At 43.8% G+C, this 27,218-nt stretch overlaps 1 protein-coding gene across 1 annotated transcript; it reads right to left on the bottom strand.

Annotated features, from left to right (window-relative positions):
* Window positions 1–1,963: 1,963 nt before the first annotated feature.
* On the bottom strand, window positions 1,964–27,067 carry Etf-QO (electron transfer flavoprotein-ubiquinone oxidoreductase). Its single transcript, XM_089565676.1, has 13 exons — window positions 26,991–27,067; window positions 26,159–26,266; window positions 24,655–24,807; window positions 21,083–21,159; window positions 20,226–20,307; window positions 18,965–19,083; window positions 18,081–18,158; window positions 14,772–14,984; window positions 12,544–12,762; window positions 9,731–9,896; window positions 7,509–7,691; window positions 3,605–3,826; window positions 1,964–2,284 (listed from the first exon to the last, which is right to left on the bottom strand). Exons 1-13 carry the CDS (start codon window positions 27,025–27,027, stop codon window positions 2,121–2,123), a joined length of 1,821 nt encoding a protein of 606 aa, XP_089421802.1. The 5' UTR covers window positions 27,028–27,067; the 3' UTR covers window positions 1,964–2,120.
* Window positions 27,068–27,218: the final 151 nt, after the last annotated feature.

Raw genomic sequence — 27,218 nt, 5'->3', positions numbered from 1 at the left:
TTTTTATTTTTTAAAATTACATTCAGCCAAGTAGCAGCAGTCTAGCCGCCTAGCCAAGCTCAGCCAAGAAAATCCAGCACTTGTCCAGTAGCAGTTGCACTTTCTGCCCGTCATAAAACTCGATGTTGGTGAAACTAGTGGAATCGCGATTACGGTTTTTGTTGTAGTATAGCTGTAGTAATGATCTAAGGAGTTAGGTTATAGTACCTGCGCTAGTACACTTTGGCTGCGATCGCAAGCGGCTGGTGTGTCGGAAAGTGTTTGTTATTCGTGTAGGTTGCTGTGCTTACAGGTCTGAACAGAAGATTTCGTTCTTTATCGGCTGCCTTCACATGTCTTCAGATGAGTCGCTACACGAACAAAGTGCACGCAAAAGCAGTTGAAACAAATGACTGTCGACCGTCGAAGCGACCTAAATGGGATGAAGTGATTGACTTGGACGACGACTTTCCGGACGCCGACTTCACCGTTGAAGAGTTTGATTTATGTCTTACGCAGGCGACTGGAGCTACATCCAAGCCGACAAGTAGCACCAAGAATGCGGGCGACACTAGCAACGGAGTGCTCCTCACGCCCTCTAAGGACCTCAGCTATAATTTGGACGGTCAGATACAACTACTACAACGTAAAGTTGCGTCTCTCAGCAAGGAGTTGCACGATACACGTCTCAGCAAGCAGGACGAGCTGAAAGCGCAGGCTGATGCTTTTGCAAAGGAACGGCTCGACCTGAAAGCACAAATCGAATTCAAAGATGGTGAGCTGCGCAACTCCGCTATACGACAAGTGACGTTGGAAGAAAAGCTTCGCGGAAAAGGGATTGAAACACGGCTGAAGCAGACCATCGACGAGGCGACGTCTACGGACGACGCTCCAAGCTGCGCTAACGCCAACGCCAACGTTGTCGCCAGCACCCCGAAAGGGATCAGCACTTTCTGGTGGGGCTCAGACAGAGCTACCTGGTTATCGTCGCAGTATGAAATTAACCCTTTGCCCGGTTCCGAACGTGAGCGCAGTGAACTAGCTCACCTAGACTTATTAAGGGACTATGTGAACAAGCGAAAAAACGACGCGGAACAAGCTGTGCCGTACGCTGTTATTTTGTCCTTGCGTAGTCTCGGCGAGAGCATGAACGAAACTCTGATGTGTGCGTCAACTGCAGACAACACTCCCTGCGAGAGGGTCAGCCAGAGTGCCGAAAAGTTTGACGAAGCTTTTATGCTCGATTTATTAGCCGACTTGAGTCTTATTGACGATGCAACGCTGCTTGTATCTGTAGTGGCCTTGCTGAACTCATTTGCCTCGTCATCTGAACAAGCGAGCTCTGTGCTGTTGAAACAGACAAGCATGCTTTCTCACCTTCTGCTCCAAGTCAATGAGGAGCAGGTCACCATTCCAATTCTTCGGCTTTTCAGCTTGCTCGCAGACATTGACAACTCACTAGTGCCGTTCAGCTGTTGTTCACCAGCAGTGGCTTGCTGCATGTGGAAAAACTTATGCAAACCCTTTGAAAAAAATGCCACCGAAGCACTTCTCTGTGAAGGGATAGAGCTTGCACAACGAGCATCCAGTACGGTGCAAAGCTTGTGCCCTTGCTTTGCGTGGTTCGTCACAAAGCTGGTGTTGAAACTTCGAGCCATGCAGTTGTCATCCTCGGTTAGCACCGAGTGTTCAAATGTCCTCCTGAGCCGCATCTGTGCTGTGGCCCAAATGCAGCCGCAACACAGACTGCAGGTCTGTCGGCTGCCAACGTCACCCAAGTATCATGCAAGGTTTGCCCAAACATGGCCATTTCTAGATGAAGACACCAGTCAGTGCTCAGGATCCGACCACGACTGAGAGTTGGCCTCTCGTACAGCTCTTGTTGAGAACACATGCAGAACAAGTGGGGTAGTGTGCGTCGATCAAGGCGGAAACATTTAATGGACTACTAGGAACCAGAAAAACATGTGCGTTTACACCTGTGTTTTGATGTAAATAACGTCTGTCTTTATTTGTACACCGCCATGCAGTATAATTGTTTAGCCACAAATATACAAATATACCATTGTCCCCTTGTTGACTTTTTCTAACGAGTACGCCCTTGTGCTGGTAGTAGCTTTGAGGGCTTTGAGGTAGTCTTCTCACATGCCAGAGTAGGCAGGGCCACCACCACTTTCAGGTGTGACCCAATTAATGTTCTGGCTTGGATCCTTGATGTCGCACGTTTTGCAGTGTATGCAGTTCTGAGCATTGATTTGCAACCGCACGCCTTCACCCTTTTCCAAGGGCACATATTCATAAACACCTGCAAAAAACAAAGTTTTTTAGTGGGTCAACCGTGGCTATAATGTACTATACAAAAAAAAAAAGGCACTTCAATAAAAAAATTCGTATTTTATGGCAAATGCAATCAACAACAAATTGCATGTGGTTTTCAAAACGAATCTTAGAGCCGACAGGAAAACCTCAACAATTCGAAATCCTGGGTAATTCGAAGAATCTATGCAGTCCCGTAATTTATAATGCAAATCTGTAAAAAAAAGGTTGCAAAAAATATTTGTATAATCCAAAATGAACAAATTCCGTATGCAGGAGCACAGGATCTTTTTCTCGCTGTTCGCAGTCTGCACCACAGGACTGGCAATTGCGACATGTACCATGCTTGCATAAAGCTTTCCATAAGTGTATCTCGCAGTGCCGCACCAATCATTACCAGTGCCCACATGGCTCGAAATAGCTTGCCGTAATTCTAACAGCCATTGTCTATGTACTGCTGGGCTGTGTTACACTCCTATGCGTTACTGCTCATTTACTGTATTAGGGTGCAGCTGGCTGATGAGGACACGCTCGACAGGGACCTGTAGGCATGGCAAACAAATTACGCCAGTTTTCCGCGAAAGCAAGAAGGCAAAAGATTGTGCACTGCCCAAAGGTGGTGTCTGCGTTCTAGTGCAAGCTTAGTGTGAAGCTGTTTTGATGCTACACTTGCCTCTCAAACTAAAGTGTTCATTTTCCACCATTCACGCTCTCCACTAAGTTTGATTGCAGCGAGATGTGACACAAATTGTACACAACTGCAATTCCTAGCCATAAAGGAGGCTTCTGAGCATGACAGAAGATGATTAAGAAACCTATAGGAGTAGAACCTATGGGAGCAAGAGTAGGGTATTACGATGACAGAAGATAGGTTAAGATTACACAACTATTTGTGACCAAATTTGCACTGCCAAAGTTGGTCTTTCTAGCTCAACTACATCCAGATTTTGACACTGGACATTTTAACAACTTCTCTTAACTGCACCTCCCCTTCTCTGCCCCATTATCAGCGGGACCGCTCCGCTATCGGACATTCGTTGCTTTAAAGTAATCACGTCCACTAACAAGTGCCGAGATTCAGTTCACATGCATTAATAAACAAAGGTGGCTCTATCAACCCCACACCTCACCCAAGAATAGTGGTGCAGCAGCTTCATTAGGAGTAAGAGCTTCAAGGACCAAAAGAAGTCTACAAGCACCCGAAAGGGTCCCTCAATTTTTATTTGAGAACTGCTGCACACCATGAAATGCAGGACACGGGGGGGAGGGTTCGTAACATTTGCAGCCACAATCAACAGGTTCTACTTACCTGCGGGACAAAACCGTTGTTCTGGTCCGTCAAAAACAGCATAGTTACGGTCAACAGGAATCTTATCATCGAGAAGAGTCAGATGGGGTGGCTGGTCTCCCTCATGGTTGGTGCCCGTCAAGGCAACGGAAGAGAGGAGGTCGAACGACACCACATTGTCTGGTTTCGGGTACTCAATGGGTTGGTATTTCTTGGCTGGCTCAAGTTTGCTGTGATCTCCACCTGCAAGCAGCAAGAATTTAAGCAGATAAGAATCCATTCACACTGTTTAGGATAAGTAAGACAAACACGAGAGTTGGACACAACCAAAAACTGTTCATGTCACGATATCTCAAAGTGCACAATCCACTGTCTCTAGTATACCCAATTTTTCACTTTTGATGTCTTATAAACTTCTCATATTGGCAAAGGAAATGTATTTTGAATGAGCTCCATTCAGTATTAGTACATAGAGCCCTTTGTAAGCAAATGCCTGGAAGGTCTTGATGACACTTGTGGCAGGATACAGTCGTCTTGAAGTGAGCTTGCCAAATACAATAAAACATCACTGCTAGGTTTGTTTTTTTTTTATGTGCAAAACCAACATTATCCAGGAAAACGTACGATTCAAACCACCCGATCTTGAAGAATGTAGCTGTTAGATGAGTGAGGTACACAGGCATTTACCGACATTTTTACTCCATAAAATCTCGATTAGCACTCCTAGGCACAAGATATAAACAGCTCCTTTTCTAGTGCTAGCAGAACTCATTCCGCATTTTCGTTGTCATTGGTGAGGAAGAAACTTCACAGCACGTTCAGTCTGTCAACAGCAATGGCAAAATTAGCGGGGTCTCTTCGGCATTTACGAATGCTTCTCCCCTCGCACTAATGCATTGCGGAGAAGTGGGCATTCCCGCTCTGCATTTCTCACACCCATCCAGCTCGTAAACAAGCACATCGTTATAGTTCTCATATACTTTGCCCCTTGCTGTAAGGAACTTCGAAAAAACCACTGCATTTTAGTGTGAAAGCACTTCTAACAGCACTCCCCGGCTTTCAGCTGTGTGCGTGTATGTGAGTGAAGCCTCTGAGTAGCAAGTGTAAACTGGCTCAATGGAACAGTGGACGCCTCACTCACACTGTGAGTAGGCGATAGCGTCCACCTACAAACTGAGGCAGTTCTCAAAACGGAAGGTTTAGACCGAAGGAAAGCTGCATAACTCGCTCCCTGAGTCAGTGAACACCTCAATCGCCCTTTGAAGTATGTGGCGGTGGTGTCCACTTGCAAAAATCCTTGCTTTTGCACACTATTTCGCGCTTAACAATATGTACTAAACTCCCAGCCAATTTTTTTCCTCCGTGCAGGGGTTCTCGTGGCGAACAGCAAGCCAATATGTAAGCGCTTTTTTTTTTTTTTTTGATGCTTTTCACCCTCAGCACCACGGAACTGCCACCACGGCGAACGATTTTCGCTCCCGCTCATGCCTCAGGCTTGGCGCACTTATGATATATGACCAGAATTTGTTAAAATTTTTCACATAGTAGCCAGGAAATCGTGTTATCTGGGAACATATTAAACAGTTTTATTGCCCGTGATGTTGAGCGTATGAACTGGGCAAGTATCAACGAGGTTTTACTATACTCCACTCAGCCCAATTTATTCGACCATGAATACAGAGCCTAGATACCACTGCTCCACGGGTCAAAACAAATGCAGCCAAAAATGACAGCCCTGGTGTGCATCCACACATATTAAATTTTACAGCAAAACTGCTTCGAAGTTGCATGCTGTAAATTCAAACATGAGCATAGACTACTTGCTCTCCAATTATGGTTGTTCAGGAATAGTGGATGCAACATCTGTTGGAAAAGTTTGCAGTCCACCATGGCATTTAGAGGAACAGTGCTGTGGTTGCCAGTGATCAGCTGCCTGACTGGCAGTTCACAAGGCAAAGTACATTTGCCAAAAGTGTCACCGCAGGGACTTGGTCACTAGAAGCAAGCTTTGATAATGCATATATGTGTAAAGGTCTTCGCAGCAAATCCCATCACAGGGTCTCAGTCACTATGAGCTCTCTCCTGCTCAGCACAAGTTTGCAGGCTCGATTCCAAGCCCCAATGGAAGCAAAATGCAAGAATGCTTTCAGACAGACATATCAGTACGGACTTCAGGTTGCTGAACTACCACAGAGCCTACCAATGCAATGTGTCCCATAGCTGTGTTGGGCAAAAATCCAATACAGTTAAATCTGGATATATAGAAATTAAGAAAGATCGGCAATTTTTGGTTACATACAGGTCTTCATTACATGCAGTTTTCGTGTGCGGACTTGAAAGGAAAACACAACAAAATGCGCCGGAATCTAGAACAGCCAAGCGGCGGAGTTGGGTGAGCACAGCTCGTCGTCCCTCGTCTTCTTTGCTAGGTCCTTGCTTCTATAGTAGAGGCGTCCCTCTCATGGCAGTTCATTTTATCATCGTGAAACTTTCGCGTGGTTCGACGGAATTCATAACATTGAGAAATTCACTTTATGGAGGTTAAATGCATTCAGGTTTTGACTAATTCAAATTTTTTTTCTCAAAGCAAACATTAGTACCAAATATACTAGGCTCAACTCAATCTAGTATAAGCTAAATGCATAATTTTGCTTGATTAGTTTATTAATAATAATCTAACACAGCACGCTAATAATGTTCGCAACTTAACATCTATACAGTAAAGTCAACTCTGAGGCACATGTAAATTATCTAACAAGCTGCAGCCTTCAGGCTTTGGGCACAGACGCACAATTCAAATCTAAAAGCTTCTTCCTCATGCTCTACAAGTCACTCGTTCTCCCAAAACTAGAATTATCAAGTATCAGACGGAACTTGTAGACACCTGCATAATGTTCAATGATTAAGTGCGCCCAAAGGCGGTTGATCCACATTCTATATGACCGAAATATGGAGAGGCGATATACTAGTTAATTTATTATTGACTACTGTCTAAACTTAACTTTGCCGCACTTCCCACAAGACGTGAACTCCGGGACAATGCATTCTTGCAGAAATGCTTGCAGGGGTCAGTGAATTGCCCTGAGCTAACCTGTGAACTTACACTGACAGTGCCTAGGCATTGTGTAGAAGCCATCAGGTGTTTTATGCTGACAACCGCAAATGTCTCCATCCATCACTGCATGTCCAATGCATGTTTAATACATCTCCATTGTTCAAGAATATAACTGTGGACATTTACACCTTTGGTGTCTTTGCGCTTATAACTCTACTTTTGTCACCTACATATCATGCATGTTTGAACTGTTGCATCAAGACTGAATGTACAATAGTACACTACAGCCCAGGCTGGGATGCTGTTTGTGGGCACCGAAAGTAGGCAGATAAAATAAAAACATAATAATCCTGTTGTTTATTGAAATAGTAAAGCAACACATGCACTGGTTATCAAAACGAACACTGAAAACTGCAGACAAACTGCTGCTTTTGTAGCGGCCCAAACAACAGTGGCATGCTTTCAAGAACCTGCCTAGGAAATGAATTAACAATAGCGTGACTTCTAATTAAAGCAACCTCCACACCACGCTGCACAAATAAAAGAAAACGAATAAAGAAAGAGAAAAATAAAAGGGAAGACAATTCCACAACAAGCCAGCATGTGCAAATGCCTTTCAGGGACGCCTGCTGTGGTGGCTCGGTGACTTTGGCATTAAAACTGGAGATCTAAAGGTCCCTGGTTCGACACTGGCCGCAGTGGCCACATTTCGATGGAGGCAGATACAAAAGGGCCCATGTGCCGTGCGATGTCAGCGCATGTTAAAGAAAACCTCAGGCGGTCTGAATTAATCCGGAGACTTCCAGAACGGCGTCCTCCATTTCACAAATGTCACTTCGGGATATTACACCCCACAATTTGCATTTTTACCTTTGTGGGACAGTGTCCAGGGCTCCTTGCCCCGCCCAAGAAAATAGAAGAGGCCCGTGTAGACGACCGAGCCGTAAACGCCCAGTGCCGTGTTGAAAGAGGGCCGGATGTTCCGTACAGAGTACAACTCCTTCCATATGGGGCTGTTGCGTATCTTTTGCTCGTAGCTGGTCGGCTCCAACCCTGGGCACAAGACATTCTTTGGTAATGCCTGTAGGTGGAACCACCGAAGCCTACTACTAGTAACACTCTACCAGACCATTTCTAATAAGAGCATAATGTTAGCTGTGCAGATCATAAACCTAAGGTACATCAGTGCAGTACAGTTGACCAAACCCGGAAAAAAAAAAACACCCTCTTGAAACATGCTTTAAAACATGCTCTCTTTTTTCTTTTGTCAGATCCTGCAGTATTTGTGCTGAAATGTGCAGACTTTACCAGCAACATCAGAGTTATAATCCCTGCATTACACAGAGAATCAACGTCTGCACAATATGTATGACTGGACAAACACAGTAGACTCACGATAATTCAAAAACTTGGATAATTTGTACTTTCGGTTAATTAAAACAAATTTAAAAATTTATCACATAATTCACACCGCAATTTCTGATAAATTCGGTTAATTCAAACTCTGTCTAGCTCCAACACTCCCAGCGCGCAAAAGAGCGGCGACCGAGGTCGGATGAGTCAGGTTTGCGGCGCTGTGTGAACTGAAAATCCGGCCCCTCCAGCCGGTTGGCTCCAACGTGGCTCGAAGGGGGGCAGTGACTGCTGATGTATATGAGCCACAATAATAGCAAAACAATGCGTACATAAAAAAAAGAAAGGTGCATGAACTTATTAATGTGACAGAAAAGAAGAAAACTAAAAACTACAGAGACTTCAAAATATGAAACAATATGCATGTGCTTGTGTCCACATGCTAAACACAATGCAGAAGAACACAGACATCTTGGCGTGACCGGTGTGTATTCATAGCATCAGCCACCCTGTAAACATGCACAGGACGGCTGTTGCCATTTTGTAGCAACATAGGATACTGTCCTTGTGGTATAGTAGTATCCTGTTTCTACCACAGCCTATTTATAACCACTGCTCTCATGGCACTTTTATTTTTCTTTCTTTTTAAAGCCCTTTCTAACTTATGTATACTGGTTGTGCAGAAGACAAATATTTCATGGTCAACATTATCTGTGCCAGGAAGAATTTCAGGAGTTACTGATATTTTGTGCTCACAGAGCAGGACTCAGCTAGCCCTAGTGCAGGAAAAAAAAAAAGTACAGTAAATAAAAGGCAAGCCCGGTATGGATCAGACAAGTGACCGCTGCTCTGAAACTGAGAAGCACTTCTTTTAGCAAAATGCTCAGTAAATGTGCACATGCTGCACTTAAGCAGCTGTTTCTGTGTCTGCCGATAAAGTAGGACCTGGAGTAGGATTTCAAGCCAGATTTACCCCAGGAACTACACTTTGTTGCACAGTGCCAATAGCACAGCCAAATGGTAATCGACAATGTGACAATTTGACCCTAACTAGAGGGTGACAGTATGGTGCATTTGCATAATCCTAGAATGATGAGAAGCCTCTCAACACTACGAATCCATGTTACAATCTCAGCATATTGATCTAAGCCTCGAGTTCCGAAGCTTACAAATTGGCAGCCATGCAGCACACTGGCTACTCGGATTGTCTCGGAGGCTGGCTCAATTCTGGCATGCGCATTCGAAGTGCTGCCTCTCAAATAACATGAATTTCCGTAACATGGATTTCCGTACTTCCATATTTTAGCATGCTCTCTGCGTTCTTAGCCTTTGGCTATGGTTGGCTTCAACAGTTTGAGACAGCAATATGGTCAAAACAATAATTCTACTAAAATTTCCGCGAGTTCACAGACTACTCCCTAGCATTATATGTCCTGATGTCCGTAACAATAACAACCTTAAAAAATAGAATGTGGCTGTTAAAGCACAACTGCACGAAAAATGCTTACATCTCACCGGAAATTAGGGGCCTACAAGTGATCACAGGCAACAAACTACAAGTGGCCATAGGCAACGAACAATCATACCAGATATTGTGGCTAAAATGGTCTCTGCAACATCACAGTACCAGAAATTCCCACTCACGATTTGTTCTTGGTGCTACAAAGTTCACTCAGTGCGAATGTGTTTGCATCGAATCTCATGGCATTGTGAACAGCCAATTTCTGCCAAGGCCTCACCTTTAGTTGGGGAAGCACTCTCCCCGGTCAGTGTCTCGAACACAGCTTCAGCTGCGAGCATGGCACTGCGCATGGCATTGTGGGTGCCCTTCACTTTGGGCACATTCATGAAGCCCGGACTGCAGCCGACCAGGCAGCCACCAGGGAATGTCAGCTTTGGCAGGCTCTGCAAAAATGTATTGGGATGGAATCATACAGCTTGCGTCAGGCACTACACAAAATAAATTGCAGTGTAAAACAATTCAGATTTACTATTTCATTTACTGCGTGCATAAATGAGTACACTTACAAGTTTCTCTAAAAGGGGGGTATGGCCACGAAAGTTTATTTCTATAGAAACTGAGGTGATCCCTGTGTTATCCAGCAAAGACGGAATTAAAGTGACTTACCTACCAGACGCAAAAACAATTAATTTTGAAAATCATAATAGTTAGACAGGCCACTTTTTCATTTTATTCAATGCATTCCGTATTGCCAGTAGCTTTTAAAAAATGAAACTGCACATTTCTTACAATACTACTTGACAAACCATACCCTCAAATGCTAAGCGGCATTTTGTTCGCACTGACATATGCGTAGGGTCACAAATGTGTACAGAATGTCCTGGTGGAATCAAATTCACATTGCTCACCAGTGCATCAAGAAACTAGCAGAAAAGCAGAGCTGCATTTGCAGAACTCCCGGTGTTTTTACTGGCAATTTTTCTGTGTTGCCTTGCTGAATGTTTTGCAAGAAGCTATGCAGTGGGATGAAAGAATCAGCCAACAACAAGATGATCTCTTTGGGGAATGTAGGTTTAGGTTTATGGGGGTTGAACGTCCCAAGGTGACTCAGGCTATGAGGGATGCCACAGTAAAGGGCTTTGGAAATTTCGACCATTTGGGGTTTCTTTAACGTGCACTGACATCGCACAGTATACGGGCCTCTAGAATTTCGCCTGCATCACAATTTGACCACCGCGGACAGGATCGAACCCGCGTCTTTCGGGTTGGCAGCTGAGAGCCACTACCACTAAGCCATCACGGCGGCTCTTTGTGGAATATAGGTACTCTGCGTCGACTCTGATAAAGACAAAGGCTCTGCTGAACCAGACATGGCAGTTCTGCCAGCTTTCAAAGTGCAAATGAAGAAGAGAATGAAGCATTGCTTCAGGAAGAAAACGCAGCAGCAGGGAATGAGGCAAAGATTTTTGCATGGGTGAAATGACCTCCCCTGCCCCCACCCCGGCAAACGTTCAAAGATGAACACTGCAACCTAATGGAGCCAATCACCATGCTCAGGCAGCTAAATTTGATGTCTCTTTCAGACTAATTAATTTTTTTTCTCAAAAAAACAGCCCACAACGAAGCCACGTGCAAAGCCAGGATTTCCAACCAGCCGGTGTTGCAAAGAGCAGCAGGCAGTTTAAATGCCCTTTATGGGCACCGCAAAAGCTGTGAGGGAAACGCTGAAATCTTGTGGATGTTCTGCTTAGTGGTGTCCTAACTGTCTGGCCATTTCAGCAGTTACATGAAAGGACAATGCCATACTTCAAGCACCGAGGACTGTAGTAATGTTTCTACAGAAAAAAGAAAGAATGCAAGCTGACCCCAGAATAATGCAACCTATGATGACACAGACAACTGGCCAGATGAGTGAGTTTAGCCAGTGCCTTTTGATACAAGCAGGAATGCTGTACAGAATTACTGAGCTTAGCACAGACAGAAGCTTCGCCAAAGCGTATTACACATTGCCACACACCACGAAGGTGGCAGTATCCACCGCATCAACTTTTCTCAACGTATGCCAGTGATAAGTTGCTTTTATCAGCATGCAGCAGAGAAGGAATATACAGTACTATTTCAAAAGATTCAAAAGATGCTCTTCGATACCATACCTACCACCATAAAGAATTGGGTGTCTAGTCTCTAAAATGAAAAGCAGACTGGCATGTTTTGTTCTACGTTATAATGGAAACAATGAAGTAAATTTTACACTTTTAAACTGCTTTTATAGCACAAAAACTATGGCCTCCTTGACATAAAGGCCACATGAAGGTGCCCAGACAAAGCTGACCCCTATGCAAACTCAACAGATCCCTTGCAGCAAGCAGTATAAGAAGAACACAGCAATGCAGAGAAAAGGACACATCTTCTCTCCTCTGGATTCCTTTCTTTTTATTTGATCTGTCCACTCTTCTTCCACTGCTTGTTTCAAAACGTTGAGCCAACAAGTCCACGTGTCTACACAAATCCCTAACACACTGCACTACACGCATTTCATTCTACTAAATGTCTTTTCCTCTTTGCTCAATGCGCATCATGTAAGCCGATGTATCAACATGCTTTCCAGGCTTATGTGTGCTGTCACAATGATACTCCGCTTTTCTGACTGGATAGCGAGGCAAACTTCAATGTGGAAACTACTGAACAGCGCTAACAAACTGGACGGAAGAGTAGAATACAGACACATGAAAAGAACACAGACACAGCACATGTATCAGCGTTCTTCTCTTGTGTCCCGTCTGTTAGCACTGCTCAGTCGTTTCCATCATCATTTTGAAACTTTAATACCAAGTTGAAATATATTTTCAACAATACAGCTCGCTATGATATAGGTACAGTCGGGGACAAAAGTCTCCGGGCCACGTGTTCCTCAAATGAAGCTTATCGCTCTACTATCAGACAGCGGCTGGAGACCGCACTTGTGGAGATGAAAGAACAAAAATTTAACTTTTACCTCCACAAGTGTGGTCTCCAGCCGCCGACTAATAGCAGAGCTATCGGCTTCGTTAGAGGAACATATCTTAAGGGATGATATGTGAGGCACCATACCTGAATGCCGCCTTCGTTCAGTGCCCTCGCACCGTAGCCAATGCGCTTGCCCCCTTCGAGTATGCTGCGTATGAAGGGGTGCATCTTGTAGCGCTGGAACTCTCGGAAGGGGCTGACGTAGGGGTTGTGGTAGTCCAGGCCAACCACAAAGCCAATGGACACCAAGGGGGAGCCCTCATCCAGGTGGTACATGAACGACCCACCATAAATGTCCTTGTGCTGCAATCAAAAGTAAATAAATAAGTCGGGCTTTAGAACCTTCTTCAGCTGGGCAGCAGCACTACACACTCACAATCAAATACAGGGCCACTCGGCGCATGTGCTACCCAAACTCTGAGAGCACAGCACTACTGCCTCGTTACTTTCACCCTCTTGATGCACTTGCAGTCAGAGGCTGTCGTGTCACCATGCAATGTTTGCAGGCTGTTGTCCCTCTCAGTATGTGACTTCATTCAGTGGCAAAAATATGTTCTCTGATGCATGTACTGTCTTCGCCAAAAGTAACCGGCTAACGGTGCTTTGTTTTTTAGCCCCACAGAGAAGCATTTAATCTGTGTAAAGTAAGCTGAACCCTTGTCCTCATGTACTTTTCGGTTTTTAGAGGTGCCATAAAGGCTCCGTTATACGTTTGAGAAGCAAGAACCTGTTGCTCGGTTACTTTTGGCAAAGGGGTGCATACAATTAACTGCTACTGTTTCTATAGTTTGTGCATGCAGAATGCATGTGTACGATTTGTATCCCGCCCAGTAACTGTGCCTAGCTGCAGAACATGACTGGCAAGATAAGTGCTGCTAAACAGTATATATGACAGTGCACCGATGACACTGTCACAAGCATGCTGCACACAGTTGTGGTAGTGCAGCGTGTTCAGTTAATCTTTGAATAGCAGAGGATTGGCACACCAAGCAGACCACCAACATGTCTTCAGTATGAATTCAGCATGCTTGCTTAAGCTCATAAGGATGCCAAGCATCCTGGGCTAGAGACACAAGGTGTGGCAAGTGAACTGGGAGTAAAGGAATGGTATTTTGCCAATCTTGTGGTCAGTCGACAAACCTGGGTTGGAAACTGGAAGTGCACTACCTGCAATGTAAGCCAACAAACTTATTCTATACAAATGGAGAAGAAGCCAATTGCTGTGGAACCCAGCTACAATAAACTTGAATATAGTAAAATGAAACTGCGATCCCATTCTGGCTTTCATAGACAACTATACATTTTTTTCCATTTATAGTAAAGATTTTTGATAAGAAACGGCTATTGTAAAAAGCATCTAGCCATGGCAGTGTACTTCCCACAGAATGATGACACTGTGGCACACACGAAGTAGACGATCGCGAGGCACACGTTCGGAGGCAAATGAATACCAAAGACGACAGAACGGCGCGTTATGGGATGGCTTCACCACCAAGCTCACAAGCGTGAGAAGAAGCCAACTTTTCGAAGGCCTTGGTGCCGTGAGGTAAAGCGCGCAGCGCGTATTAAAAAAAAGTAAAGCCGGATATGAACATAGAAAGAAGGCAGCGCAGTTCGCTGAGAAAGGAACGCCAGTCAGTGTGCCGTGACGAGTACAGAAGGAAAAAAAAAAAGAGGAGAATGTTCACAGCACGGCAGCGATGGCACTGCGTGGCCGGTTTTGACACGCTTGACTGCGTCGCATGTGTTAACTATAGCCTCTTAAATGATGCTGAGGCAGCGGAAGATGAAGCCGTGCTCACGCAATGGTTGATTTTTACATGGAATCAAACTGGTGTTACATTCGTAGCCGTGCTGTATTCATGCGAATGCAGTACTTCCGCAAGACATAAACGAAATCAAAAACGTGATAACATGAAATGTGATAACTGAAAATAAATAATTATCACATAAAGGGCCGGTAAGAGCAGGATAGGTGGTATTTCTGAGTGTTTCTTTTATAGGCCAACACTTTGTATTTAGTAAGTAGCCAGAGAGCATCCTCAGAGCCATGCCACCACCAACAACTGATACAGTCAAGACTCTGATATAGCAAAGATTTTTGCTGGTCCAAGTGACTTTACTATACAGGAGTTCTACTATATCAATATTCCACCTCATTTTAAAAATATTCCAAAGACTCTCACAACTCTTTTCACATGAGGTCCCCTGCTACAGCTCATACCAATGGGTATGCTCCCCTCCCGTGTGTTAAGACCCTCTGTGCACGGCACAGCCCGTGGCCAATCCAGAGCAGCCAATGCAGCACTCACAAGTGGCCAGCCAATGCTGTGCATGACGAGGCCTGGCCGGTGCTTGGCGGGGTCCACCTCCCACAGCTCTTTCAGGCCGAGGCCATACGTCTGCGGCTGGCAGTCCTTGCGCAGGTCGAAGCGCTTGAACAGCTGCTTGGCCAGGTGCCCGTGGCAGCCCTCGGCAAAGATGGTGCACTTGGCGTGCAGCTCCATGCCTCGCTCAAAGTGCTCCTGCATGCCAGTCGCACAAAAGGTAAAACAGGTGCAGTACGCATGCACACGATGTGCTGGAAGTTTATTTTGCACAGAGTCTCATCACAGCAGGGGGGATTCAGAATGAGACACTGAGAGGGGATTAAGGGGGGACGAGGGTCTTAAAACTAACTTTTTTATTTATGGCTAGAATCTCAGGAAATTTTGCACACAGATGTGTTTTTCTCTTCTGATTCCAAATATGTAATCATAATTGAGCTGGTGGTCTTAGATCTTACAAAGTCTAGAATGTAATTAGGTAATTTTTTACGCAGCTTTAATGAACTTTCTCATTGCATTTTGCTGCTTTTATTTACATGAATTGACAGCCAGAGACTTCCCATACCCGACAACATTCTTCGTTTTTCTCTAAAGGCATGTCATCCTGATATACTATGTCGAGAGTAAAAGGTTGCAGTATTTGTCACTGCAACTCGTTAAGCTAATTGTAAATTGCTATTTATATGTGGCCTAAACAAAAAAATAAGAATGTCATCAGGTATGGGAACTCTCTGGCTATCAATTCATGTAAATAAAAGCAACAAAATGCAATGAGAAAGTTGATTAAAGCTGTGTAAGAAATTACCTAATTATACTCTAGAATTTAAGATAACTTTTGATCTATGACCACCAGCTTAATTATGACTATATTTTTGAAATCAGAAGAGAAAAACACATCTGTGTGCAAAATTTCATCAGATTCTAGCCACAAATAAAAAGGTCAGTTTTAAGACCCTCGTCCCCCCTTAAGCATATAACACCTTGCACTGTGTAGCACAGCAACACATGGAATTCGGGGGAAAAAAAAGTACCCCAGTGACGGGCTTAGAGTCAACCACAAATATTAAAGAGACCATGCAAAGAATTAAAAGCCGCTTGTAAATGTTAGAAGTGATGCTCAGAAGCATTGACACCAAGTATGAGTCTTCGGAACTGAGCCCGCAATTTATTATGAATTTTTAAAAATCGTGTTTTTTAAAATTCGCGGGCCGTTCGGTGTCTTCGTAGGGAGCCATTTTGGAACCAAAATCGGGAAAACAGACGTCACTAGTCCCATGACGTCGGCAAGCCACCACACGCTGTCATTCGCTCGAGCCGCGGCAGCTACGACGTCACGGGCACACTTCCGGTAGTGGTGAAAATCGTCTGCTCGAGCCGCCGCGCGACCCCCTCGGGCAAGCGCGAGCCAGGGCATTGCCTTCGCGCATATGTTTTCAATTTACCTCTGCCACCTCTTTCTGTCGTGAGTTCGGGAGCCAAGAAAGCACAGAGACCGGAGAGACGCTGCCGACGCACGCTGCTCCTCGGGAGTGCGACAACCGGAAGTCGTAAACCGAACGTCAGCGAATGACGTATTCATGGGCGGAGCCCAGTGCCGGAGCTGTTTCGTTTATTTTTTTATGGTGCTCCACGCGTACGAGTTGAGGAGGGAGTGGAGGAGCGTGATTTTTAATTGTCTATAACTTCGTTGTTATTGATGCTAGCTCAAAAATTCTTGCGCTGGGGTGACCAGCGATGGATTGCCTATCTTTACGTAATCTCAATAAATTTATTTCATAGTCCCTTTAAGAGGGGACGAGGGTCTTAAAACTAACTTTTTTATTTATGGCTAGAATCTGATGAAATTTTGCACACAGATGGATTTTTCTCTTCTGATCCCAAATATGTAACCATAATTGAGCTGGTGGTCTTAAATCTTAAGAAGTCTAGAATATAATTAGGTAATTTCTTACACAGCTTTAATGAACTTTCTTATTGCATTTTGCTGCTTTTATTTACATGAATTGATAGCCACAGAGTTCCCATACCTGATGACATTCTTCATTTTTCTCTAAAGGCGTGTCATCCTGAGATACTATGTCAAGAGTAAGAGGTTGCAGTATTTTACACTGCAACTCGTTAAGCTAATTGTAAATTGCTATTTACACATGGCCTAAACAAAAAAGTAAGAATGTCATCGGGTATGGGAATTTGCTGGCTATCAATTCATGTGATTAAAAGCAACAAAATGCCATGAGAAAGTTCATTAAAGCTGCGTAAGAAATTACTTAATTACGCTCTAGAATTTAAGATAACTTTTGATCTAAGATCACCAGCTCAATTATGACTACATTTTTGAAATCAGACGAGAAAAACACACCTGTGTGAGAAATTTCATGACATTCTAGCCACAAATAAAAAAATCTGTTTTAAGACCCTCGTCCCCCCTTAAAAAGAAAGTTTAGCCGCATTTTACCTAATGTCAGTGCTCCGCTCCCATTGGAACCTTGGCAGCTACACAACTGTACGACCTCAAAGCACAACCTCCAACACACCAACCACTGGTACAGCTGCACTACTAAAACTCATCTCTGTCACAGCTTTGACAGCCCAGTGAGCTTGCATTTTCAGTTTGCTGCAAGTTTGCTTTTTCTCTGTTAGATTTGCACTTTGGGTCCTGCAGGCAGCCCCCTATAAACGATTCAAAGCTCAGTCATCTGTTGTATGAATACTCCTTTCCATGGTGGTGCATTCCCCGTTCTGCCTGTTTTTTGGAATTATATGCTGCCCCTAGCATCAGAAATAGAAGCATAAAGAATATCACAGTAAAAAACCTAAGCATTTGTGCACAGGCTCCATGATTCAATGCATACACATCTAAAAGGTTCTGTACAGCCCCAAGCCCATGGTTTCTACTTTCCATCAGTGATTTCTTCAAGAGCTGAAGCCATTTAAAACGGCTTCAGACTAGGCCTACACAGTGGCATTAGGGGGAAAACAAAGGAAATCCTCGTCTCAAAGCATTCAAAGTTTGACTTACACCCTTTTGAGGTATTCTGCTTTCTTTAAAGAGGCTAACACTTCTGACACCAAAACCAAACCTACAGCTCCGGCATTTTAATGCTTCACCCACATTGGAATGCAGCATGCATTTAGTAACTTCCAAAAACAGCAGTGCAGTACTCTAGCACAACATACAAAGCTGCCGAAACTTTGCACAACAGGCAACCCGTGATTTGCACCGTATGACAGCACCGTTCAAAAGAATGTTCATGCAAATACAAGCCTGCGCCCTCTACTGAGCACAATGCATACCTTTGGCGAGCCATCCTTGGCTACGCCCACATCATTCGTGGCCACACCTTTGACGCTGCCGTCCTCGTGGTACAGCACCTGCAGATGCAGTGCACAAAGCAAGGGCACAGCATCAGCAATGCTTCTGACCTAGCAGTGCCCCACAGAAAAGTACACTGCATGCTTAAGTTGCTTTTCAAGAAAAAAAAGAAGAGCGGATAACTGTGCACTACATCAGCATAGCCACCTTTTTGATTCAACATAAAGAGACACCTTAAAAGACTTCACTAGAAGCATGGAATCCTATTGTTTTTGTGGAATCACATTGTTTTTTGTTTATTTTTTCATTTTTTTAATTATGAAAGGCCATCTCCCATAGCACTGCTTTCAGTGCAGAAGGAAACAGTGAGCCCAATTCCTCAGGCAAACATTGTTTGGAAATATGTGCTCATGATCAGAACTCCAATATTGCCACGAATATTTGCAGTGTTTGTTCATTCACTGTTCAAAGCTGCCGAAACGCCGCTTTATCGCTTTATTTGTGATGCAGGACGCGATCCGATTTATCTCTACTGATTGCATCCAGGCGGAGCCGAGTCTACTTTGTTCCAGAACGTCATAGTAACTTTGCATGCTTTATCTCGAAAGTTCGCTACCAGCTTTAAATTGAGCACGGCCGAGAACGGCGAGTATTCTGTTTGACGAAAGCTGTTTCTATGCCGCTGCTAAGGCATTCAGTCCATTGTGGGCGCAAGCCTGCCCAAATAAACAGCTTTATTTAGATGCTATTTTCACTCTTTCTGCTCTCCGGATTGCAGTCACCACTACGTGCTGCTATATGCTAATGTAAACATTCCTGATAAAAAAAAAAGTCAAATTTTGAGAGAAAGGAATGCAGACAGTACCTCACTGGCACCATATCCAGGGTAAATCTCCACACCCAGCTCTTCAGCTTGGGTGCCAAGCCAAGCCACAACGTTTCCAAGCCTCACTATGTAATTTCCATGGTTGTACATTGGCAGACCTGTGCAGTACAGGAGAGAACAAGTTGCCAATGGTTAGGAACTGTACGCTGGCATCCTGTGGTCTTAACTAAAGCACAGTATATACAGCAATCCATTGGGCCGTTAAGGTGAACGAAAAAGAACACATTACAGGCACTCCATCGATAATCTCCCAAACGCACTACACAGCTACAAGGCATCTGGTAGCTAGAAAGACAACTGAAGTTACACACCTGACATCTCTTTTAAGATGTTAATTTTGTGCCATGAGCAAATTTACTTCAAGTTTTATTTCACTTGCATCAGAATGCCCATCACCGGAAAAAGGTGTCCGGTGTTGGCGTGTGAGACCTCGGTTTGCAAAAGGCAGAGTGGGGAAAGAGAGAAAAACCTTCCTCTCCACTTTTTAGGGAGAGGGACTAAGCCTGTCCAAAGAGCCAGAATGATAACAGAATGGCCGCTGAAGCCGAAATCGAGACAGCATGAATGAAGAAATTTAATTAATGAATTAGGCATGGACGAAACCCACGTGGCAAATCATGTTAACTAATATCTTGCACATTAATACAACGAGAGAGCACACAGCAAAAACTTTGCATCTGTACTACTCTCACAATTTTTGGTCCACAAGAAATAATAAAAAAACATCCATCAAGTAAACCATATTCTCAACTTTCCACTCAGGTTCATTAAAACATTCCACAACACAACAATGGGATGTATTTCAATGTGAACATGAGGTTATCATTTCTATAATGCTGATTTTCAAGTAGTCCTGCCACTCAATTTTTATCTGTTACTTGGAAACCACGGAAATCCCATTCAATGCATGCATCATTCTTATCACACGTTCTAAATGTAACATGGAGAAGCTATACCACTCCTTGGAGAGTTTTGGCATGGTATTCTTAATACCCTTTGCACTTTTCAAAATGCTTAGCACAACTCTGCACAAGTAAGCAGGATGTTTTCAGAGCATTTTGATGGCCTCAACCATTCAGTAATACACCATGTGGAAGTGACAGTTTATTAAAGTCTCAAATTTTCAAATTTTGCTCACTACAGTTGGTATTAAGCAATAAATACAATGTCTCTACTTCATTTTTGATGTTCTGTCACAGTTTAAAAAAAAACACTCTTGAAAGAATGAAACTGCACAGACCTTTGAACACTGGAATTTTGAATTGGGACTTCTCAGTGAAGTAATAAAACTCATCGTGTTTAACGGGAGTGTGCAATGGAGCCTGGAAAAAGAGACAAAAGAACAGGGGTGCAGTCCCATGTTCATTAACAATGCAGACAGTACAAGGCTGCAGAAAAACTGCAATAAGTATGTCCGCTTCTACGCTGAAAGCATGCCCAGCTTGCCGATACATGAGCAGTTAAACTTTGTGGCAATCACTGCAGCAAAACTGCACTAATCCATTTCGATAATAGCATTACTTTCTATTTGTTGTTCCACAGGAGGAAAAGACATATCTGGGTGGTAGATCTTGTGTGACACAATATCTTAAGAATGGATCAGAAGCATGCGGCCACAATTCACCTGAAAAACCTAAAACCTTGCCGTCAACCCACCATATGAATGTGTGTGTTCCCATCTGCAGAGAAAGAACTGCTCGCTACAAATCAACCAGTACAGTTCAACATAGGTAACAAGTGTGTTTGGCATCAAGCAGCCATAAAGGACTAACAAGTTTTAATGTTACTCATAGCGCTAGTAAGATAGTGGTGCAGCGCTAAAAGGAAGCATGTACATGTTTTCCTGTACCACGCTATAAGCGGTCAACCACACTAATACATTTGCCTCTGACACAGACGGGGTGCCCACACAGCTCACCACTCTCAAACTAGAAGCGCCACTCGCCTTCTCTGTTTTTTGGGAAGCTTTGCTGACAACTCTGTCTTGTGTCACACTTTCTTCGGCTTCATTAGTAACAAGGACATTGCATGACAAAATTAAGACACTCAAGAAAGCAAGGTAGAAGAAATTCTGTAAAGATGTGAGTGAAGCATTACTCCTCTCTCTTTCCAGTCGGGGAACAAATCCTGGAGAGGGCCGGGCTCGATGCAGGCTCCAGAAAGGGTGTGGCCGCCTGCGTTGACGGAAAGAAGCAGCCAATCAGAAAAGAGGGCTCACATTTGACCGTCAAGCCCATGCAGTCTACATTCGTTGACATGCACACAGTCATGTGTGCGCAAACAACTGCATGCACAACTGCAATGAGTACGCATAACCGACATGCATACACAAACGGTGATGAGCACAAAACCTCATGTACCATCAATTTGTAAAAAACAAAAGCTAAAAAGAAAGCACAAGCATGGCTGTTTCCCTCCACAATGTCAAATCCACATCTGGACAAGAGCAAAGGTTATTGAGGAAAGTTTTGCTGTCAGAAACGACTGCTGACAAAACTTTCATGACCTGCCTGTGGGAAGCTAGAAAAGAGAGAGGAACAGAACAACTGATACCGCGAGCAAAACAATTACTATGTGTCAGCAGCAGGACTTTGTCAGGACTGATCTTCCAGACAACAGACAAGGGCTGCATGACAGCTTATAGTTTTACACTGTTACCATTGTCACTTTCTTTACTTATAACAAGCAAAACAGCTAATCTTAACCACAAATGTATCATTTCACAATTGCAAATGCAAAATTACGAATGAAACAAACATTTCTTGAAAAGAATTGTCAGTCTCCAAGCATGAGCACAATACACGCAGGTGACACTGTCTTAAGATAATGTACAACAGACAGCAGTTAAACACGACACACCATAAACCTTAGATCCACATGTGAAAATTAACTACACAGTAAGTTACAATTCTTGTAGTAACTTAGAGGGGCTGGAAGCTTGGATTTGTCCATGTACCCTAAACTCTTGTTGAGTTTCCACTTGCATCACCTGCAGGCGTTTTTCATTAAGGGGGGACACTGGTCCTAGACACCTATTTTTCTTATTTTTAGTCCAATCCTAATTAAACTATTCCAGCTTTCTCAGTTTTTTATACTGATTTCAACAATGAAATTACCTTTCTCATAAATTAGTTGGTTCCTAAGATAATCAATTTTAATTAGTCATGCATTAGTACCTCGGTGCAAAAAAAACTGCTCAATAAGAAATCATTTTTAATCCAGGGCCACATAATATGGTGAGTAAAGAGTGCAATAATCAGAACCATTTTTCCATTTTACCCTCATTAGTAATTTTACAGCATTTGGAATATCAATGTTCAAGGTGTGAATGTAGTGCATCAATAAACTTTGTGAAATTATAAATTTTTGAAGTGCGATTGAACAAACCTGCTTCGATTATTGCACACACTGTGCCTTCAGCTTTCCTTAACAAACAGTATGACATCTCTATCTGTCCTCGATGTTGAGATATCGACATACTAAGACAGCCACATGTCCAAAATTTTCATGCCATTAAATTGTCGGCTCCTGTATAAATTCAGCCCACACAATGATCTGAATTTAATATTATGGTCAAAATATTGATTTCTTGAAGGAAAAAATGGTACAGTTGGAAAATAATAGCTGTAGATTCCACAAATCTCATTTTTTGAAAATCGATTTTTCGGTCACTTTTTGGTCTCAAAGACCAGTGTCCCCCCTTAAAGTCCTAAATCTTCTTTACTTTTTAGAAAAACCTTAGACGTTGACACAAATGCATTTTCTTGAGCCATAATAAACCAAAGCAATGCACCTGGTTCTATGGCAAGTTCATGCATAAAATCAAGTCAAGTAAACAAGTGATAGTCATTAGCTGTACTTTGTAACAACATTCACTAGAGGCAAGTTTGAATGATATAGCAGCTCGCAAGCTCAAACAACCAAACTGTGAAACCAGTACACACATCGTAACTTCCATCTTTCGAAGTGCTCACTGACTGACTGAAGCAGCTGAAGCGGACGTGACGGTCACCAGTACAAAATGCCAATGGGCCATCCATAAAAGTAGTGAAGCATGCATTGTTACCAAAACATGCTCAGTTTGGTCCTCCAAAAATGCAGACGGAGCTGCAGCACTGACAGTCTTGGAGACGTACCAGTTTTGTAACAATCACTCACGGTGCAAAAGCAACTTGAATGTTACCACAGATCTGCACTCAAAAGCAGCGACCAGAAACATGGTTCTCTGTGCTAATGATCAAAACTTTATGTTCAAATGGATGTCATCGGTATGAATTTCACTTGCGAGCGTGTGTGGCGCTTTCAGTTAAAAAAAAAAAAGGGGGGCAGTTACGCAATTGTGAACGCAACTACACTGCTGCACTTTTCATTGCAACTGACAGCCACAGCTGCTCCCACTGTTTCAGCCAATCAGTGAGTGCTTGAACTCTCTTGGGGATCAAAGCCAAAATATGATCCTTGTGTCATGGAGTATCATGTATTAAAGGAATACCTCAAGGCTGAGTGCACACACTTAAGTGCAGTCATGCGGCTATCAAGCCTGTGGGCCAGGACAACATTTTTCTTCTCTGAATCAGCTTGCATAGCTTTCCCTTGTAGCTGCACAGTGTGAACTGGAGTTAATCATAATTACATGCCTTTTCAGGAGGACACAGGGGCGCAATAAAAGACACGGACAGAGAAGTAGACAGGGACGAGCGCTTACTATCAACAGGCTTTATTCGACGTAGACCGTTATTATACCTTCACTTTATCCAAGCGCTACTAACCGAATCACAAGCACGTGAGTTCCAGAGAACACCAAAAGAATTCCGAAGGCAGGCGATTACAGAAATCTATCTAAGAAAACCATTTCAGATCGGCGAAGTATCACAGCTGAATCACTGATGCAGTTATCTCCTTTTTTTCTAATGTAATAGGCTTCCACCAGTTCCCGTACAATCTAATCGCGGCTTCTCAACAATACTTTGCAGTCCGATAAGTGGAGAAAACAGGCGACTTTAGTCTTCTTAGTGCATTCTTGGCAATGTTCCGGGAGATGGGAGCCTGTCTTCTTTAATGAGTTATTGTGCTCCAGAAGGCGCTGGTTGAGGCAACGTCCAGTTTGCCCAACGTAAACCTTCCCGCAAGTGAGCGGGAACTCATATACAACTCCTTTCTTGCAGGTTACGTGGGCTTTACGGTGCTTTACGCCACACTCTTGCCGTTTTTCTTTTCTTCTTATCCGTGCACATAGACCGGACAACTTTCGCGGAGCAGAAAAAACCACTTCTACTCCGTACTTCTTGGCTACCTTCTTGAAAAACGACAAGAGTGTGGCGTAAAGCGCCGTAAGCCCCACGTAACCTGCAAGAAAGGAGTTGTATATGAGTTCCCGCTCATTTGCGGGAAGGTTTACGTTGGGCAAACTGGACGTTGCCTCAACCAGCGCCTTCTGGAGCACAATAACGTCCGTGTCTTTTATTGCGCCCCTGTGTCCTCCTGAAAAGTTATGAACCAACACGCCCAAATACAAGTACTTCTGAGTTACATGCCTGTCAGAAAGCTGCCTCAGCTGGAGAGCACGAGAGTGCACATACTTGAGTGTGCGTGCACGCATGCATCCATGTATGCAAATGCGAGAATGCATGCACACACGCACATACACACACAATAAAATAGGGACTGACCAATCTGCGAGGCCTTTTCCACAAGGCAGACCCTGAGGTCCTTGCCCGCCTCTGTGGCTAACTGCCGCAGACGAATGGCTGCTGACATCCCCGCAGGCCCACCACCCACGATGAGCACATCGGTTTCGTCAGAGACACGGGACATGTCCACATCTGCAGGAAAATGGCAATGCAGTCATTGGTTATAACTCAGATTGCTTAATAAGCAAGGTCAAAATCAACGCGAAGGTTACCACACCAGCCTTTACCTACTCAGATAAATGTTGATGCTGCAGGTCATATTTGTAAGAATGCTGAGCAAAATACACAAGCATAGCTAAGTTCATTGCTTTGTCCTTCACTGTCACTTTGCAGTGATCATCGCACCAAGAAAAATTTATTGGTTCTGGTCAGATGGCCTAAAAATGATCCCTTCATTTTAACACAGGTTGTGCTCCGCAGAAAAAGATGGTTTCGTTTGAAAAAGGGTTCCTTAGATGAATAACATGCAAATGTGATGCTACATTTCACATACGAACATATTTTTTTTCTATGCTGAAAAATAAACAGAAAGGATAAATACCATATTTGGAGATTCTAAGAAGAAAACACATGCTGGTAACTACCTGTTCATCACTGAACAAGTGCCTGCCAAATGCTCTCTGCCCTTTTGTCATTCTCCTAGTTATTTTACTCTCGTCTGGATCAGCAGTCACCACCTGCCCTAAATAGATGTATTCCTTTAACACTTCATATGCTTCCCTGTCTATCGTAAACTGTTGTTCAATTCTCAGAGTGCTGGCCCTTACTTCAGTCTTTTGCACATAAATTTTTAGACTCACCTTTCTGCTTTTTCTGCCTGAGATCCTCCATTGTGCTTTACAGTTCATCCGCCCAGTTACTTTGCAAGTTAATGTTCCCAGTAAATTGGAGAGTATTCTTCAAGACCTTTATCCCCAGCTCTTCCCAATTTCTCTGAATACCTCCTGTAAATTTTCAGGTAACTGCTGCCAAATGTCCACTGGCACAAAACAACGAACAAGGATTTGGACTCTGCTAGCTATTACCACATTTGTTGAAACAGCTCTCATTGTGCTTACAAGGCTCTTCTAGCTGATTTCTCCATTTTGCAAAATGCTACAAGGCAACTGCTTCCACATCCAACGAAAGGTAAAAACTAGACGAAACGAAAGAATGGTCCGAAGGATTCTGGTTGGCTGTGTCAATGCGGGGCTAGAATCTTGGCGATTCAACCTCACTTAGTTGATGCATGGTTAAATGCAAATGCACCAAGGCTTCCGAAGTGGCGAGTGCACGCTCGTGTAGATGTATGCATTCACCGCAATGTGTTTTGTGCAATGTGGCTTTAAAACGCTCTTTCCTGCATCCCCATAATGCAATGCACTTCCTTTCACCTCTTCGTAATTTCTAATCCAGCGCTATTTGCATCGTCAGGCAGTTTTCAAGCATTTTCAGCACTGGCTTTTCCCCATCACCTCGGTACACCTTAATTTGCAGCACTTGCCTTTCCATCGGGGGTCAGTCTCCCTGGGTACGACTGTGTAATGAGTCGTAATTTTGGGGTACTCTTGGTGGCACCAACGAACGCCATGGTTTACGATGGCTCCCCTCCCTGTAGAAAAAAAGAACTGTCAGCACTACGCGTGCGACGTACCTATCTTATGTTTTACCTACGCCATAGCAGATATATTAAGTCAGCATCAGCTAGCCGCATAAATTAAATACCCATGCGACTAAAGAAAACTGGTATCGCACCACAGCTGGCAAGATGCACCGTTACCGGCGCAATCTCTGCTTGAAATCTAAGCCGGAAGTAAAGGATAACAAGCCGGCTCACGTTCCTAATCAACACCTGTGCTTGATAAGACGTCGCGATCAAGGTCTCGGGACTAACTTAAGGGCGCAAAACATGCTCTACGTGGCTCACGTGCAGCAAAGTTACAGAGTCATTATTGTCCTTCGATCGCTCCTAATGACACATGATCGCGCAGAGGGTCGGTAACTCAGGCGAGCAGCTACACCGCGATGACAGCGCATGCACATGGTGACCTTGACCCTGTCTCCTGTATCAATTGAGGTTCTTGGAATCACAAAGCAACTCTGGCAATTCAAAGAAACCAAACTCGGAGCAAAACCCCGGGCCATGCTTCGCTAGCAGGTTTTCTAACCCACGTAAACAGAACCAATGAGTAAACGCAGAAAGCGCTCAGCTCGGCTTTTAATTCTCGTTTCGACAACGGCAGCCTTACACTCAGTAAAATGAACAAACTGCTGATACCGCAACAATTTTGGCACGCCCTAACAAACGCACATGGGAAGGATCAAAGAAACCTTACGGAGCACAGCTGATCGCAATTTCGTACAGGTCGCCATGAGCCATGCCTTGAACCGAATCCGACAACAGGGGCCGCCAGCAGCGTATATGACGTCATAGAGTTTATGGCGTATTAAGAAAAATAGTGCAATATTTTTGCAAAGTTTGCTTAATATTTAAAGTGCAAAAAGCAATCCTTCTAAATAAATTTCACGCTAAAGCTTACCCTTAACAGAGTAAGCACTTAAGA

The sequence above is a fragment of the Amblyomma mixtum genome, chromosome 1, assembly GCF_055824585.1.
Source record: "Amblyomma mixtum isolate Tamu chromosome 1, ASM5582458v1, whole genome shotgun sequence".
Classification (NCBI taxonomy): Eukaryota; Metazoa; Arthropoda; class Arachnida; order Ixodida; family Ixodidae; genus Amblyomma; species Amblyomma mixtum.
This window is presented reverse-complemented; position numbering and strand designations above follow the sequence as displayed.

Coding starts and splice junctions, on each gene's coding strand:
- Etf-QO (XM_089565676.1), bottom strand. CDS start 27,027: ATGGCGACCTGTACGAAATTGCGATCAGCTGTGCTCC. Junction 12,763..14,771: donor ACAGCATTGGCTGGCCACTT/GTGAGTGCTGCA, acceptor TTTTGATTGCAG/CACAAGGACATTTATGGTGG. Junction 9,897..12,543: donor TGAACGAAGGCGGCATTCAG/GTATGGTGCCTC, acceptor ACATTTTTGCAG/AGCCTGCCAAAGCTGACATT.